The 18,495-nt window shown below is 38.8% G+C and overlaps 1 protein-coding gene across 1 annotated transcript in view; it reads right to left on the reverse strand.

The window, feature by feature from the left end:
* Positions 1 to 18,495, reverse strand: part of baiap2l1b (BAR/IMD domain containing adaptor protein 2 like 1b) — a 41,256-nt gene that overhangs the window by 2,999 nt on the left and 19,762 nt on the right. Inside the window, exons 5-13 of the mRNA XM_026916269.3 lie at positions 16,173 to 16,244; positions 15,780 to 15,914; positions 12,359 to 12,511; positions 11,417 to 11,572; positions 11,051 to 11,159; positions 10,629 to 10,842; positions 4,814 to 4,873; positions 3,908 to 4,073; positions 941 to 981 (exon numbers count right to left, since the gene is read on the reverse strand). Of these exons, the coding sequence (XP_026772070.1) occupies positions 941 to 981; positions 3,908 to 4,073; positions 4,814 to 4,873; positions 10,629 to 10,842; positions 11,051 to 11,159; positions 11,417 to 11,572; positions 12,359 to 12,511; positions 15,780 to 15,914; positions 16,173 to 16,244 (1,106 nt within the window). The remainder of the gene's footprint in view (positions 1 to 940; positions 982 to 3,907; positions 4,074 to 4,813; positions 4,874 to 10,628; positions 10,843 to 11,050; positions 11,160 to 11,416; positions 11,573 to 12,358; positions 12,512 to 15,779; positions 15,915 to 16,172; positions 16,245 to 18,495) is intronic.

The following is an 18,495-nucleotide window of genomic DNA, read 5'->3' on the forward strand; positions in this document are numbered from 1 at the left end:
CAAAGCACTGACACAGGAGACTCCTTCCATAAATGTTAAATAAACATTTCTTTACAGAAAACTTCACACTATCAACCATTATGCTTTTCTTTGTTAAATAATAGCACATTTTTAGTCATTTATTGTTAGCCTTACATTATATGAAGCATCTACGTTTTTACTACAGAAACAATAACGCAGTAGAACTAGCGCATCAATAGAAGCCTATTTATTTTACAGACAGAACTACTGTAAGAGCCATGCTGTTACAGAAAAATTAATCCATCTGCTGATTCGAGGATTCAACAGTGCTGTCTATAATAAGCATTAACAAAGAGTAGGTTCAGTAACTAGCCTAAATATCCATAACTACAAGTCAACATTTTATTTGTTAAACACTTAAATTTTCCAATGGAACTGTATGTGCATCTGACTGTGTAATGACTGGCACTGGCGTCTCCTTGGCAATGTAAACACTCCAATAACAGTGATGGAAAAGCCGGTAAGAATGACGGAATGTTTCCCGGAATGCTTTTGTTTTATAAAAGTCATGAGTCAGGCATGTCCCAGGAGTGTTTTGGATGTATTTCTAGGCCCATGGTGCTCAGAACAAGTGTAGGCTTGATTGCTGTTCTTCCACTGTATTACAATATAGACTGGCCAAACTCAGACTGGCCAAAAGGAAATGGCAGAACAAAGAAAATCAGATATTTCTCAACTAGAAATATCCCCATTGTTCTTTTGCAGTCAGTGAGTTCATCCCAGTCGTTCTAGCTAATATTAAGAATGTAATTATAACTTGTGTCTGATAGGAAGCTTCTGCTGATCACATTGAGCTGTTGAATAACATGGTGGAAAACATGGTTCAAGAAGTTGTTAATATAAATGCTCTTTATGTTGCCTCTGAGTATTAAGGATATCAATCCAGTGACAGGATAATCCACATTAATTGCGTACTCACCCTAGAAAAGGCGGCTTTGAAATTCCATTTGGCTGAGAAACCTATGAGAAAAAAGACACACATCATCTTATCATGCTGTACCCAATTAAATCCCCAAACACATACTTTCTGACATCGAAATGTGTCTAGAGCAACATTTAGGATGTGCTTATTTAGGATGAGCTGTGCATTTTGAAAAGTAAAGGTCAACAATGATAACACAAAACCACAAAAAACTACCTGTGATCATGATCTCAGGGAGGGGCCTGTGTTCAGCTAGTTAGACTGGTCTGATGGCTAACTCTGTAAAACTTTCACCTAGACTGAACCACAGCCTGGAATCCAGCCCTGCTGCCTGTCAGCTTTACCACAAATTCTGTTACAGAGCAGCTGTGTGGAATAGTTTATATCCAGTATAGCTGAACTAATCTATACCTGGCTTTTCCTAACACACTCTTACAGCACTATTCATGATCATGAATATTCATGATCAAAATAATTATAGCTGTAGAAATAGAGTATTGTAAGCTAATATAAAAATTATAACATAGGACAGTGCTGTAAAATTTAGGTTTTAAATGAATCATATTTAAATGTTTGAATCACATTACATAAAGTCAGTAGCTTGAAGCACAATGCAGTGTGGTGCACTGACACAGTGTCAACACAAGATGGCAGACTAGATAGAGGTCTCCACTAGACTGCAGTCTTCAGAAGTAATAATTGTGAGGAAAAACAAAGTATAGCATGTGACCAGTCCAGGAGCAGCATTTAATATACTAAACTTATCAGGGTTAGTTCTTTCAATACACAGCTCTACATCCCTTTTGAGTGAAGCTAACAGAAATTGACAGAATTGAATATTTATATATTTTATATACATTAATACGTTCTAGAGTCTGTACTGTTAAAATAACTTATCTATGATTGATCACATACTCTATGTTTACTTATTTGTGACTATCTCACACTAGCACAATTCAGGACTCTCATTCCCCCATCTTCTGGCTTTGCTCTTCCTGACGAAAGAAGTGCTTGTGGTGTGCCATCTCTGTGCTTACCTCAGTTTTCCAAGACTATTCAAACCCAAGCCCTGTCTGAGTAATTACATGCCACAGGGCTGGTGAGTCAATCCTTGGCAGGTGTTGGCCAACAGGCCTTTACACCTCCATAGTTGACTTTTTGTTGGAAATACTTAATCACACAATGTGAATAGCTAAGTAGCTGAATGAGTGACTTAGTCCAGTATGGGGGGTGGTTTCAGGTTGAGCTCAGTGTGGAATTCCATCAGCTAGGCTGAGCCACGACCCGGATGTGTGGAGGCTCCGGGGCTCACCAAGGATTGGGAGGGCAATGAATATTTCACTGGGTTTAGAGAGGAGTATCCCCTTTCACTGCATCAACATTCAAGCTTCCTACTGGCAAACACCACAAAATCAAGGCTGTCTTTATCCTCATATAATGCTTCATGCCAGTGCTAGTTAGCTGCCTCGCCCATTTCATCATACACTTTACATGGTGACAGAATCTGAAGGTTAATAAGACCACACACATGAGGTAGCTGACAGCACCTGTGTTCATTTAGTTAAACAGATCATATTTCATGCTATTCTAGCACTGACAGTAAACCTGCTGAAGGGGAGAACAGATCTTGACTACTAACAAAGATCCATTTTATTTTGTGATATAACAGGCTTTTGTCAGTGCAAACAAAATTATTTACATGTAACCACATTTTTGCTAAACTTTGCATAAATGCAAAATGTTTAATTCCTAGTTAGACTTCCTAGAGGGCCCTAAGCAGCCTTCAAACATTTTTGAGCGACATATATAGGCTAATGCCAATATAATTCTAGAAAAGGTTTGCATAATACACTTTAAAGCAAACAGCACAGTTCACCTCAATGTATGTAAACACAGCAGAGCTTTCAGGGTGACTCTCAGTAAAAAGGCTTTTTTTTTTCCCCAGTTATTGTTGTTAATGCCACTGCTCTGGTCTAGCGTTAAGGATTCAGCATTGTTCCAAAGGCAATCCTCTTTAAGGTGTAGCTGATCCTATGATCTACTCAGGCACATGGACTGTAATGATATCTATGTCACACTAATGCGTTCTGTATCTCTGCCAAGGCACACACAAAGCAGATGCACACTACAGACTCATCTAAATTCGGTCATGTTGACCTAATGGCTCAGACAGCTATGTGATTTATCTTCTTTGTTATGTGTGTGTTTATTCAAAAAATCCTGTGCCCACTGTAGCCTTAGATTCCTGTTCCTGGCTGACAGAAGTGGAAAATGACGTGCTCTTCTGCTGTTGTACCCCACCCACCTCAAAGTTTGGTGTGTTTGGTGCTTCTGAGATGCTCTTCTGCTCACCACAGCTAGAAATAGTGGTTATTTGAGTCAACGTAGCCATACTGTCAGCTGGAACTAGTCTGGCTATTCTCCTCTGACCTCTTATCATTATCCAGGGCAGTTGAGGGTTAAGGGCCTTGTTCAAGGGCCCAGCAGTGGCAGCTTGGCGGTGCTGGGATTTGAACTCACAACCAGTAGTCCAACGTCTTAACCACTGAGCTACCGCTTCCCAACAAGGCATTTCCATCCACAGAACTGTCACTGACTGGATGTAATTTGGATTTTTGCACCATTCTGTGTAAACTCTAAGGACTGTTGTGTATGAAAATACCAGGAGATCAGCAGTTATTTAATTACTCAAACCAGCCCATCTGGTACCAGCAACCACGCCAAGATCAAAACTGTGATCATATTTTTTTCCTCATTTTTATGTTTGATGTGAACATTAACTGAAACTCTTGAATTGTATCTGCGTAATTTTATGCATTGTGCTGCTGCCACACGAATGGTTGATGGGACAATAAAGTGTACACCTGTTCCTAAAAAAATGGCCAAAGAGTGTGTATTCAGATTTTCAGTCAACTCAAAACAGCTCATTCTACATATGAAGAGATGAGTAAGAGAGTTACTTACCGTGTTTTCAGAGGAAGGCACATGTGTCTGAATCAGGGACTTGGTTGAGTTCCTCCTGACGGCAATGTCGCTGTAGTCAGGAGGAGGCAGCAGCATATCATCCTCGGGGTCCTGCTGCGTGAGGTTGGCCACACTCTTACTACGTGCCGGAGGATTCCCAACAACACTTCAACAGTAGGCCACAAGTCAGAACACACCACATACTGATGCACAAAGGAATCCATATAACACTTTTTGCATGTTTAATAATGCAATGCTTATAAAGAACGGACAAATAATATGATCTTAACACTGGAATGTTTCTTTCACTTTAAGTGCTGGTATAGGTCCAAAGCTGTCCTTTAACTCTCTTCTGTCCTATATACATAGGCTGCCTGAGACAATAATGCAATTTATTGAACATACAGGATCAAAACAAAAGGGTGGATCATCTACAGGAAGGCATATGCAATGTACTATACAGAGAGACCCTTTTAGTGGCTTTACTTTCGTCCCCATGCACACATGCAACCCAGCTGAGCTTTTCCACCCAGCTGGTCAGTTAAGCACCAGCACACTGAGTGAGCCATGTTTTTAGACTCTCAAGTACTTCAAGAGAATCAAGTTGAGGAACACAATAGACACACAACGTATTGTTTTCAGACTGAGGTCCTCAGGTCTTTAACCTAGGTTACTTGGTAATGTATTTCCTCCTAATGTGCCTTTTATGTTACTATTCAGGAGCTGGGGCATTGCAGTACTTTCTAACAATGGGGAGCTAAAGGTCTTTAAATGTAATGATCCTAAAATAGAGCCTGAACCTAGCTTGGGTTTCCTTGTCTTCAAAGGAGAACTGATCAGTATCAGCAGCAATCAAGAGGATTACAGAGAAGTGTGTGAGTGTGTATGAGGGGGGAGTCTGATTACCTGTTATTTACCACAGGTTCTACATATGGACGACAGTAGGATGATGGAAACCAGCCCCTTCTGTGAAAAGAAAGCAGAAATTAATACAGAGTGTTCAGTTATGTACACTGGACAAAGAAATAATAAAATGTTAATCAATATGCTACAAAGCTATAGGCATGAAACTCATACATGTCTTTCGCTTTGCATAATACATCAGAAAAAGAAATTATAACATGCAAACATATCAAAAAAACATTTAAGGTGAACTGTTTTAAATGACTGCTCATGCACAAATAAAATGTGTGGTAAATACTGAGAAGACAGATTACGACAACTTGAAAGTTTGTGTAATAAAATTGCACTAAATTCAGAGTCTGCAACAAAAAACAGAGTGTTTAATTCTGGTGCTATTCTGGCGTTGTTGGTTTGGGATAGTAACACTGTGAAGGTCTATATTATTATGCAACACATAAAGAATAAAGAAAATAACTTCATATCTAGGGCAAGTGGGTAAATATCCTACCAGACAGAGAACCCTGTTGGAGAAAGAAGTTCTAATGAAGAGATTAAATTCTTCCATAAGACCTTAAAGTGCAGGATCTGATCATGGCAACAGATCAACAATCAACTATATACTGAAGAATGAGGCAAAAGAGGTCTGGATCAAGATTTCTGCTGAGCTTCTTTAAATACATGGATATTTTTTCTGCAGGCAGAAACATAGAAGGAACAAGCTCAACCAGTGTTTCCTCATCATATCCAACCAATATATGGAGGAAATAGAAAAGAAACTCTGACTCAGTGGTCACCATAATTTTCCACACAAGAAGAGGAACAAGTAACCAAACTAGCTTTTTTTGAACAGTACAGTGTACATAAAAGTGGGCAGTAACTTGGATATAACTTGGGGATCAGATGAAAAGTGGCACAAAGTACAGGTCTCTTTTATCAAGCTAGATACGGATGGATTTAATCGTAAACCTTGACTTGATCGACATCAAATCATATAATTTAATGGACCTTTATACATGGAATATACTGCTGAGTTTAAATTGCTTATTTTTATTACATTTACAGTATTTAGTGGACATCCTTATCCAGAGCAACTTATAGAAGTGCTTTGGAGTCTCTGTCAAAAATACATCCTCATGCTAGTTCATTAGGCCAGAGACAAATCAGACCATCAAGAAACTTTTGTGAGCCAACACAAACCCAAAAAGACAAAACTAATCATTCAATTATGACAAAAGAAATGCCACCGTATAAATGTAGGATGGGCCAGTCTGTCTGTGCATAGCCATAATCCGTAAACAAATTTCTCATCTGACAGTGGATTAGCACTCACTTTTTATTATTTATATTATATATTATAAAATATTTTTATTGGCATAGTAGTGAGTCAAAATAATTTCCACTTCTGTTTATCAGGCTTTACCCTGATTGTTCATTTTGAGTTTAAAAAAAAAACAAAAAAAAAACAAAAACTTGCACTTCAGCTTTCAGGCCTTACTCTTGTTTCATGCTCACAGGTGTCTGTGCACGTGAACTTTTATTATAGGCATCACTATCTTTTTATAGGCATCACTATCTGCAAATCAGCTGTGATGTGCATGCTCTTGGTAATTTATGGGTGATTGGCATTGCAAGTACGACTTTTGTAAAAAAAAAAAAAAAAAAAAAAAAAAAAACCTTTTTTGGTTGGTTTGGTTTATGCAAACATTTACACACAACATTACTAAAAGACTGACTAATTAGACCCAATTTGGATATACACAGAAGATCCTGAAACTTGGCCAGAAAAGTACTATACACAAAAGATATTAGATATTCCATGGCTGATGTGCAGGATGTCTGAGTCAAATACTACCTGGCACTTTGTTAAAACAGCAAAGGCCCCACATAATTGTGAAACCAAAATCCAAAAGTGAAAAGTGAAACAGACTGACCATTGCTGTCTCCTGCATTGATGGTGTGGCTAAGAAACGTCATTGTTCAAACCAACTAATAGGACAGAACTTGTACACATAAAAGATCATACACTTAAACAGAAGCCAAGGAACATCGTATATAAAGTACAATGCAATTAAGAATGTAGACCTGGCCAGTGGAAAATAATAACCAACACATGAGGGCTACCTCCTCTAGTCAAGACTCTCCTGTGGACCTGCAGGTATAGAACAAGAGTTTTGAGATTTCTTCACTGTACATATTTCAGAGAGGAGAAGATCTGCACCTCTGCATCTCTCCAGACTTCAATGCCTGACTTGTAACCTTAATAACCTTTATCACATCAAAGGTGTGAAGACCCACTTGAAGTGATGAAAACCCCTCAGATGAGTCCAGTCACGACTCCAGCCTGACTCACTTCTACCACACAATTCAATGACCTTGATGACTGAAAACATAAAGATACAGGCATGAGTACCTTCTCTTTTAAAATGTTTTTCTCAAGACCAAAGATAAGATGTTCTGATAAGCAGAGACAATATATCATTTTCAGTACCAAATACCACCACTACTCTGCTGCACAGCCAGACAGACAGCTGTAATGAGTTTCACTCATCTGGTATCTAATGGATGCATCACACAGTTTCACCCAAGTTCTCAGCCTGAAATTACACTGATGCATCTACTGAGTGTCAATCCATCCTCTGGCTTACATAACCAGTAGCTGTAAACCCTGCTAGAAACCGGCTGTATATACAAAATGGAGTTAATCTGTCATTCATTTCAAAGCATGTTTCTTGTTCTGAGTGAAGAGCTATATAACTGTTTGACTTACACTAACAGGCACCACAAACTTCTGTATAGGTCAAAGTGAAAACTCTTTTGGTCTGATCGTAAAAAGCAGGGATATGTGATTGAGCCCCCTTATGCCAACAAGTTTCTAATTTTCATCTTGTGACTGTATTTGACATTAGAAAAAAGAAGAATGTTTTATTAATAAAAACATTACACAAGGATGAAATTTATTTTAAATAGAAGCACTATGTCCAAGTTAATCTTACTGTTCTCAGGTTTTAGATGGCACCCATCTCTGCATAGCTAATGTAATGGTAAAGCTGCCGGTAAGTAAAATTGCATTATACACTAACAGTACTCTGCCATGCTTTAAAGTAGAAAATACTGTATATAGATGGGAAATATTCTTGTGCAATACACTGTCTTTGTCACTGCACCCTGACAATAATGTGAAAACTCAATTGGTATTCCTAAAGGACAGAAACTGATTGGTTTAACTGCATCTCATTAAAACACATGCTTACACCATCTGGAAGAATTCACTCTAAGGCTGCTGAAGTGAAAGGCTTCATAAATATTTGGAGTAATGGTGGAACCCAGCAATTTTCTCCCACATAGCTGTTAGTCTTCCGCAGCTGTGCTCTGACTGGTTCTGTTCATCTCACTAGAAAACTCTTCAGAAGCTGGTGGCCCTGTCATGTCTATAAAAGCTATTCAGTGGACATGAATGAAATCAACGTTCTTTCTGCCACAGATGATTTGCAGAAAAATCATGGGCAGTTGTGTATACTGATGTTCTCCACTGAGCCTTCTACAATAGCCCTAGTGATTATGCTGGATCACTGAAAAGCCCTGAGCAGGTGCAATGCAGCATGGTTGAGTTATCTGTCATGGTAGTGGATATGCAAACAATTTGGCCCTTGTATATCTGCACAACTTAAGTTAGACTTACTACCAATTTTTTGGACAGGAATTGGCCTTGCTTTTCCAATACTTTCAGAGGGGATTGTATGTAGGTCTTCCCCATCTGTTGCCACAAATTTGGAACTGTATAGAATGTCTTTGTATGCTGTAGCACTACAAATTCCTGTAGCATGACAAAGCAAGTGCACAAAGCAAGCTCCATGAAGACATGGTTTGCCAAGTTTGGAGTGGAAGAACTGTACTGGCCTGCACAGAGCCTTGACCTCAACCCCACTGAACACCTTTGGAATGAATTAGAATGCTGACTGTGCCCCAGGCCTCCTCGGACAAAATCAATGCCTGACCTCGCTAATGCTCTTGTGTCTCAATGAGTAAGTCCCCAAAGCCACATGGCAAAATCTAGTGTTAATCCTTTCCAGAAGAGTGGAGGCTATAATAACAGCAAATGGGGACTAGATCTGGAATGGGATGTGCAACAAGCACATGTGAGGCTGATGAACAGGTGTCCACAAACTTTTGGCCATATAATGTAGTGGCATCTCAGTTAGTGGATTTGAGATCTGAATTGAAGAGGGACGTCCACATGCACCAAACTATGAATAGAAAGAAGTGATCTAAGTAAAGAAGTGCACAAAGGAGTAGTCCTAAATCTTTCTATAAATGTTTCCAACCTTGTTAGACTTTACAGGAAGAGACTTTGAGCTATTATTCTTTCCAGGAATGTCTTCACAGTTAATAATTGTAGGAGTGCCAATACCAATTGTCTATCTCGTACCCTCCTGTTATTCCTCCTTTTGCGTGTGTGAATCTTTCAGCAAAGTTACATAGTGACCTAGTATTTGCAATAAATTCCGCAGTCATACAGCAAACATTCATGTTCTCCTTCTAGCCTGTGATCATGTCTGACTACATTAATACAATATGGAGCTTTCGGCTTAGCAGCTGGTGACCATGGTCAAAGCTGCAGGTTTGTGTATGTTCATCTTTATAGGCTTCATGTGCATTGAATAGTTTCCATCCGACCGTATGGTGAGCGATGCTTACTGCATATCTCCTTTTCTGCTGAGTTGGTTCCTCCCTCTGCATGTTCATCAAATATACTACATAGATGATTAGTAGAACTTGTGCCTTATACATTGTTCACGTGGTGGAGTTGTTTCCCCATAACATGCACTGTTTATATAAGTTGCCTTGCATGCCTTGTCCTGGCTGAATCCATGATTACTGGCCCGGGTCAACTTTGGCTCAAGGCCTTGCAGAGCCTAAAGAGCATACTTTGCTATGCCTAGTATGCATGGTACGGTGTTATTTTGATTAAACAGTAGCCATCTGATTGTCAGACTGTTGCTTTGCTATGTAGGTAAGACATGGGGTCCCCTGTCTAAGCAAAGGCTGGCCCACTGGATGTTGGACATGATCACCTTCGTCATCACAGTAGAGAGTGGACACCCACTCTCTACTGTGACATGCCACTCTATATTAAGATTAACATGCACTTTTTTCCAAATTCTACAAGGTCCCTCCCAGTGGTGTAAGCATGGTGATCACCTCTGAGCACCTACAAGGGCAGTCCTAAGGTGAGTCCAGTTTCTCATGACATTGTTAGTATACTTTATCCAAGTGTTAATGACAGCCCCTGGCATGTAAGAGTGGTGAAATAGAATGCAAGTTACTTACATAACTGTGGTTTTATAAACCCTGGAGAGTTGCAAGTTTTGATTATAATAAGGAACCTGTGCCAGCTTGACAAGGGAGTTCTAGGGAGTGATTGCTGTATCATGGCGGTATTTACTGCAAACAATGTGTCATGAACCACTGTCTCACTTTGCTGGAAGACTTGCGAGCGCATTTGCACAAGGTATCCAGGTGTTACACGCTGCCCTTGGTGGTTATCGAGGGGTTCATACAACCAGAATTACATACGTAACTAGTATTAAATGCACTACCTAGGCCTTTTTCATATGAAAAAATAGTGTTACAATAAAACTAAATACAATACAATTTATTTTTCATATATTCATATTTGTTATTTATTTTATATATTCATATTTGGTTGTATTCATAAAAAGTGTCAATAATTCTGAAGTCAACTTTATACAAAATGTAAACAAACACTCCTATGAATACCAAATGTAGCTCAGCAAAGTGAATTCATATGATGCCTTACTGTTTGGTCTTCTCCAATTCTCCATAAAGCCAGCCGTCTTTCTCATCAGGGATGAGCAGGATGATGAAGTCACCCTCATCAAAGCTCAGCAGGGTGTTGTTATTGCCAGAGTTGTGGGGGAAGATAGTCCTGACGCGTGGCCTCCGGCTCATATTGTTCAGCCCTGTAGCCATCGAAATTGACCTGACCATTTGACTCCCATCATTACTATTATCTGCCAATTAAGTGGGAACAAAAAATACTGTGATGATCCTGATCCCTGTGGTATGAAGTGTTTTACCAATTTCATGTAGTATGAAACTGTAAAGGTGTACGTAGTTATAGACTTGTAAATTAAGAGTTATAGTTCTTAAATCTTAAATATCCAGTGTTTTCATGTAGAATAAACTCAGTGCAGTAGGATTTGTTAGACTACACCTTACCAGTCACAGTCTCTTGCTTTGCTGTGTCTTGGTTGAACATGTTCGCTAATGGACTTGTTTGAGCCTTTAGTGGGGGTGCAGGAGGTGGAATCACTGCATCAGAATTGTTCTGTGAAATTATTACAAAGGTGTTGTAATAACAGAAGCATGGTTAGAACTTGAATGAACAAGATAGGAATAAATGCTGTGGCATCTACACATATTACTATGATTTCATTCTGGTCATATATTACTATGATAGCATTCTGGTAATTATGCTGATGGTATGACATGGTAATATGTGTCTACCTTGGGAAATACATAGATTACAACAAAATATCTTTTGTACACAAGTCATTTCTCGTTTTTAGACTGAGAAGCACCTACCCTGCTGTGGCGCTTTACGGCTGGAGAGGCCTGAGGGGTTATAGACACTGGGGTGCGCAGACCTTCTATCATTGACATCACACTGTCTGGAACGTTGGTAATATCAGTACATTTATCTTGCCAGTTAGGTATCTGGTCTGTTAGAATATCCTTTGCCTTTAAAGTGAGAACACAGTATACCAGTTAATTAAAAACTACTGACAACATATTTAGTAAAAGATTCAGGGGTAATAATTTTCTCTCGTTTTCAATAACCATAATGAAACCATTTATCTCATGATAATTTGCTTGTCTTAGAAAACCCTTAGTCTGGAACTGACTTTGTCTTCTGAATGCAATATATGATGTACAGCACAGGCTTCCAACCCCGGTTCTGGAGTACCCCCTGTCTTGTATGTTTTAGTGTCTTCCCTGCTCTAACACACCCACTTCAACTCAGGAAGGGCTAATTAGCTGATTAGTTGAATCAGGTGTATTGGGAGAAGGGAAAACACTAAAATGTACAAGACAGTGGGTATTCCGGACCAGGGCTGGGAACCTGTGGTGTATACTACATGAGGAAACTACTAGTTAAAAAAGCTCAATGGTATTATTCAAATATTTGCCCTTCTCTGTGATCCTCTCAGCTATAATATTTCATTTATTCATTTTAAATATCTGGTACAATTTCTTTTGCTTTCTTCTGTTCTGGAGACTGAAAATGTCATGGTAAGCCTTCTTGCCTTATGTTACATGATTGTCTTGTTGCAGGATACATCTGTGTTTTATGTGTTCTTGTAAATCTGGAAATTCTATTTTTGTAGATAAATTGTTACATTTTCCTTTTTCATTTCAAAAATATACAGGAAGCAAACTGAAAAAAGTACCCTTAGATATGGCTTTATAAAATAAACATTAACTTATCTAACAGAACCTAGACATGACATGCTTAATATAATTAACCTTTTCATGGAAAGCTGCTAACTGGTAGGAGAAAGTACAATGTTTGTCCACCAGGAAGCAGAACCTCCTTTTCTCCTCAAGCAAAGCCTCTTTACAGCCATCTGCAATAAACTTCTGCATGTCCATCTGGCGGTGCGTGAGGGTCTCCAAACACTGTTGAGGAAAAAGATAACGCTTATCGGCTGTCTCACAAGTCTAGTGTGCTTTCTTCGCTTTCACAGAAAACAAGCCATTGTGAAGAACAAAAATGAACAGAAATGGCCCATATGAGGCCTATTCATTGTCAACCACAAAGAGACCAATCAGAGAGTGTCATCTCTACTCTCAGCCTTTTTAATGGAAAAGAATACTTAATCTTAAGTCGCTGTTATCTTTTAAGTCAGGAAGGGTGGCAGTGGAATGAGACAAGGATGAGGGATAGACTGGAGGTTATTATGTTATTTTGTCCAGAGTGCAGTTCCACTTTCAAAAAGATTTATTAATAAAGAGGAGTGATAAGATTCATTAATGTCCAGGTCTAAGCTGATATAATGTGCCTATGCCTACCTTTTAGAGGCTGTAGAACACTGTATATATCATTGTAGACTACTGTTGGACAAATGACAGAAAAAAAATATGGTATACTGCTAAAATTTCCACAAGCTTAATGATGACACATGGTTATGGGTGATCAATCAACAGCATCATGAAAGTGTATTATTCACACAGACCCACCCTGATTTATAAAACACAGAGAATGACAGGGAGTGTACATATCACTGACTAAGAGACTATAGTCAACACTGTTATCTTGCCAACTAACATAAGGATTATTACAAACAATTACATACAGCCATTCCCCACCACTACCCAGTATTAACGTTTTAATGATTCATGCTCTCTCTTCCTTCTCCTACCCTCTGTCTCATTTTCTCCTTTCCAATTTGTAGACTGATGAGACATGATCATGCAATATGACTCAACTATATTTCAAGTCTCCATAAGACATGTGAAACAGTTTCTAGTCTTGGGTAAAAGTCCCTCTGATGCATAAAAGATCATCACAAGACAAAAGTTGGTTTTGTTATTTAAAAGATTCCTGGTTATTGTTAGTTAAAATGCATAACACTAACCTTCCATCGCAGTTTATGCATGCTACATGCTCAGAGTGTTTCTTCTTTTATCAAATGAGTGAGTATTCTCTAAAAAGGGACTTCATTATATTGTTTTTGAGGCACAGGTAGTTTAGATAAATGGCTAAAAAAAAAAAAAAACTATTAGATTCAGTGGTACAGGAAGGACCTGGGCGATGGTCAGAGGGCCCACTGCTTCCCTTTTATAAATACGCTTCCTCCTTTGAATGCCAGCACGTTCAGCTAACCATGTCTCATCCCTGTGCAAACACAGCAATGCCAAACAAACCGTGTATTTCTCGGAGAGACGCCAGAGCATGTGAGCCAAGTGGGCGAAAACCCACAAATACACATGCACATATACACACAGACACACACGCACACTATCAATGACAGAACAGCCAGGCCAGCTGTGCTAATATCTACTCTGTATTCTCCTAAACATTACAGGAAGAGCCACATAATTTCCACACCAGCCTGTTCTGCTGTACTTTATAGAAAAAAAGGCATTGGTAGCTCCTGTTCTCTCAGTAAGCTCTTAGTATCTCTGATAGGGACATACGAGACCCAGCCTGCTTATAGAAAGGACAGGTGGGAAAGCATTACACACAGCTTCACGTTTATCACCCGAGACCCTCTGTGATAAACTGATAAATGCTGAAGCCTGTTGCTATGGATACGTAAATTTCACCAGGGGAAGAGAATCAGCAGTAATGTCAGACACAGTGAGAGACACACCATTCTAGTTTAAGTAAGTCTTTTTTCATTTACCTAAACTACATGGAGATTCATTGTTTTATATTGTATATATACAATATGATTAGAATTGCTAATTGATATAGTTTTTATCCAATGTGGCCAATCAATTATGAGAAATATTAAATACACAAGCATTTTCTCTCAGCTGATTTATTTACACGTTACAATTTCAAGCCAAAATTATGATTTCAGAAATTAATAAATGTGAAGAAATGCTTTAATTTTTCATATAAATCATCTCATGGAAAAAATACATGATAATCTGACCTTGAAAAAAAATCCCCCCAAACACTCAAGCATTAAAAACTACACCTACATGAATGATGGCTCTGAGTGAAATATGAAAATCTATGACTATTGTACTGCTAGTCTGTGGTTGTACTGAATACTCAAGGATCAATCATAACAAACAAATGTGTGTCAGAATCCTAAAGAACTGCAGAAGCATTGTTGTTTGTTCATGTTACAATTCTGATTTTTGCTTAGACTGGATCTGTCCATCTTGGTGGTCCATATTCGTAACTGCAAGTGATCCATATCTGTCTTTAATGTGAATATACCTGTCCCCTAAAATGGCTTGCATACACACACTGATTTGCAGGGCAATTGTTTCAAACACTAATCAGTTTCAGTAGTTTCCTTCTTGTTTTGCTTGATTCCCCAGATATGAAATAAATCTCCAATTTCCCCGTCCTTCCACTGAATATAGTCACCACTGTTGCTGTCCTCCCTTGATGTTTTGTCATGCTACCAACATCAGGTGATGGCAGCAACAGTCTTATGTGCAGACCTGTTGGGAAAATGCGACATGACTTTTGATTTGATGTTCTCATTCATGTCACATGGCAACATAGCGAATAGATATCTAATCTAGGACCATATATGAACGTGCTGCAGGTTTGATTTGAAACAGTCAGTTTTGTGTGTCCACAACACTCCTGGGGGGAAAAAAACCGAATCTTTGTCACATTAAGTCACAAAATCGATTTGTGTCACTTCATTCTGGTAATGTGAATGTAGCCTTAGAGATGACTCAGCTAGTGCTTTATGTCTGGACTGGAAAGGAGAATCTATGTCTTATTATAACCTTTGCAGGGCAGACAGAGGTGTTCTTTATCAGAGAGGGTCAAAATACAGTGTACAGAATGTACAGAATGTAGAAAAATTCACTGAGTCGCATGGTCATGCGGAGGCAGAAACACAGAGAAGCACTTGCTCTTTGTAGATTACCCTCTTCAGCCGCTGACAGTTGATGATTTCCAGTTAGCATGACATTTTGTTGACCTTAAAAAGAACAGCCAGAGCCATTTTACATTTGAATTATGTTGGCAATTTAATTCACTGTTAACTGCCGCATTGTCTGAGACATTTATGAGTCAAATAAATGTGCGTGTGTGTGTGTGCGCATGTGCAGGTACGGGTGTGTCTGTGGATTTCATAAACATAACAAAGTCTAATCACTGTTCATCATTCATAAACACATGAAACACATTTGTCTCTATTCGAGAGATGGTGATTTGAATATGGCATGATTGCTCGAGCTCTCTCACCTCATTCTCTTTGCTCTCATACTTCAGCGCATTCTTTCCTTGGCTCTTCCTCCTCAGCTTTTTCAGGTCAGCCTGAGACCTCTCCAGAGAGTCCTGCTTCATCTTGTGCTCCATCTGATACTTCTTAAACGTGGCCTAGGGATGGACAGAAGACTCGGTCACTGCCTCCACTCAATCAGAGTGTGAAGTGCTTGGCAGGCAGAGGCTTGTACTACAGGGACTGTCCTTGTGTCTCTAGTTAAGAGTAACCACAGTGTGTGTTGTGTACAAAGATGAAGTATGATTCAGAGACAAGGTCTCTGGAGTGAAGAACTTGTATGATTGATTGTCACTGTCTATTTCTAGTGAAAAACTCAATTTCCAGGCTCCCTGTAGAGTTAATATCGCACTCACCGTCATGTATTTCACATCCATATCTGTCTTCCTGTCCAGCTCAGCAATAATCTCTCGATGGAAGCGTCTGAACTGTGGAGAGAAGCAGAGATGGATCAAAAGAAGGAAGAAAGTACAAGGTATTTCATAAAGAATTGCATTAGTGCTGGGACTGTATTAGACATACAAACAGACACAAAGAGATACGTGAAAAGAGGTAATTGAGTAAAGCACTACAGGCCTTGGCTGCTGTTTGTAAGTGTTCAGTGATGAGAGTTTGAATAAAAAAAAGATGAATCACAGAGAGAGACCAGGGAAGACCACAGACTCCCAGTTTCATTATACTGCTTATTTTTAGCCTCTGGTTTCTATGTGGAGATAATAAACAGAAACCCGGAGGTGGATAAACATCAGATAAGTCACCTTATCTCAGACAAGCCTTTACATATTGCAGTATAAACAGTATAACAATATAAATATATAAATATATTACACTATTAAAAAACATGGGGATGATAATCTTGTGTTTTTCTACGTATTAAATAATATTGGTGTAACACCAGTGCAGTATAAAATGGGAATGTATAGGACCAACTGTCATATTCCATTTACTGAGAATCAGACAGTATGCTAAGTAAAATTCTTTACAATGCTGATAGTAAACGCTGGACCATGGCACGTGTCTAAGTTGGCCTTGTCATGATACTTTTCAAATTGGTTCTTGAAAGAATCAATACAGTCAGTTTCCTGTGCGATGCAGGGTAGTGCAAGCATACAGCATCTAGTAATATCACTGTACACTTTATTTGGAACACCTATACACTTGCTCATTCATGCAATTATCCAATCAGCCAATCAAGTATCAGCAGCTGCATAAAGTCAATTTCAATTCAGTTCAATTTTATTTGTATAGGGCTTTTAACAATGGACACTGTCACAAAGCAGCTTTACAGAAATAAATGGATTCAAAAAATATATTGTAAATATGTGAATTTATCCCTAATGAGCAAGCCAGCGGCGACCCTGGCAAGGAAAAACTCCCTGAGACAAAGTCATGCAGATATAGGTGAAGAACTTCAGTTAATGTTCACATGGGGAATGGATAAAATGTGATCTCGGTGACATTGACCATGTCATAGTTGATAATGTCAGAAGGGCTGGAATGCATGTTTCAGAAACTGTGCTTTTCATGCACACTAGTCTCTAGAGTTTACACAGAATAGTGCAAAAACAACAACAACAACAACAACAACAACAACAAAACATCCAGCAAGTGGCGAGTGGTTCTGTGGATGGAAATGCCTTGTTGATACATCCAGTCAAATGACCAAAATAATACTGATTGTGACAAAAATGTGGACTCCACCACTGAATCTCTCTGGCAGGTTTTAATTTCCTACTTTGTGTCTTTATGTCCAAGTTCCTTCCATTTTTGAATTATGACTTTTACTATTGGTAACAGCATCCCTTATCATCATGTAAGAGCATCCCTTTAAATCTGATGTCCTTTTATACCTTTCTCTAACTCTACGAAAGGTCAATATTGCCTGTTTTAGGACTTCTGAAACCTGTTTTCCTGTCCCCACTGATCACAGTAAACTGATTGAGAGCTTGAGCCTTCCTAACCCTTTCATCCCTTCAATAAGACTTACAAGAGAGTCAGCTGATGAGGAAACTGTAACTGGTTTGCAATGAAACAACACTATTAAATGGGAATTCTGCTATGTATATACTGTAAAATGCAGGAACATTGCTCATTTTTATTACCCCAAACCGTGTTTAAATATGAAAAGATGATCTTTAAGGTACTACCTGTGAATGGTCATTCATTCTAATACATTAAACTGCTATCTAATATATTAATCTGCATTCTAATACATTAAACAGCTACTTCAAGCCGTACCTGATCTATATTTAATAAGCACAAACCTTTAGAGTTTAAACACCAAGTCTTTTGTTTGTACGTTTGTGGGAATATCAATTAACCTGCCACACTTGGGACAGATGAGCCAGCAGAAAGCATCTGGGTTGCATTAACGCTGTGTGTTGTTCTTTCGTCAGAGCTGGCCACAGGTGCAGCACAAGGCATGCTCAAACCTGTTTGCGAAACGTTACTATCCAAGCAGGTACACTTATTCCCCAACTTGTGTTTGTTTAGAGCTCCTTACATGTTTATCTCAACTTGAATCTGAATGTTGAGTTGAGAGAAACCTGAACTGAATATGGGAACGAATAACTGAGGAAATTGAAGAGACTAACCATATTGTGGGGCTGTGTGTTTGAACACTACAAAGAACAAACCCACAATGATAAGCAAACAAGAGCATTCTGTATCTGTAGGGAA

The sequence above is a fragment of the Pangasianodon hypophthalmus genome, chromosome 13 (assembly GCF_027358585.1).
Source record: "Pangasianodon hypophthalmus isolate fPanHyp1 chromosome 13, fPanHyp1.pri, whole genome shotgun sequence".
In the NCBI taxonomy this organism is placed as follows: Eukaryota; Metazoa; Chordata; class Actinopteri; order Siluriformes; family Pangasiidae; genus Pangasianodon; species Pangasianodon hypophthalmus.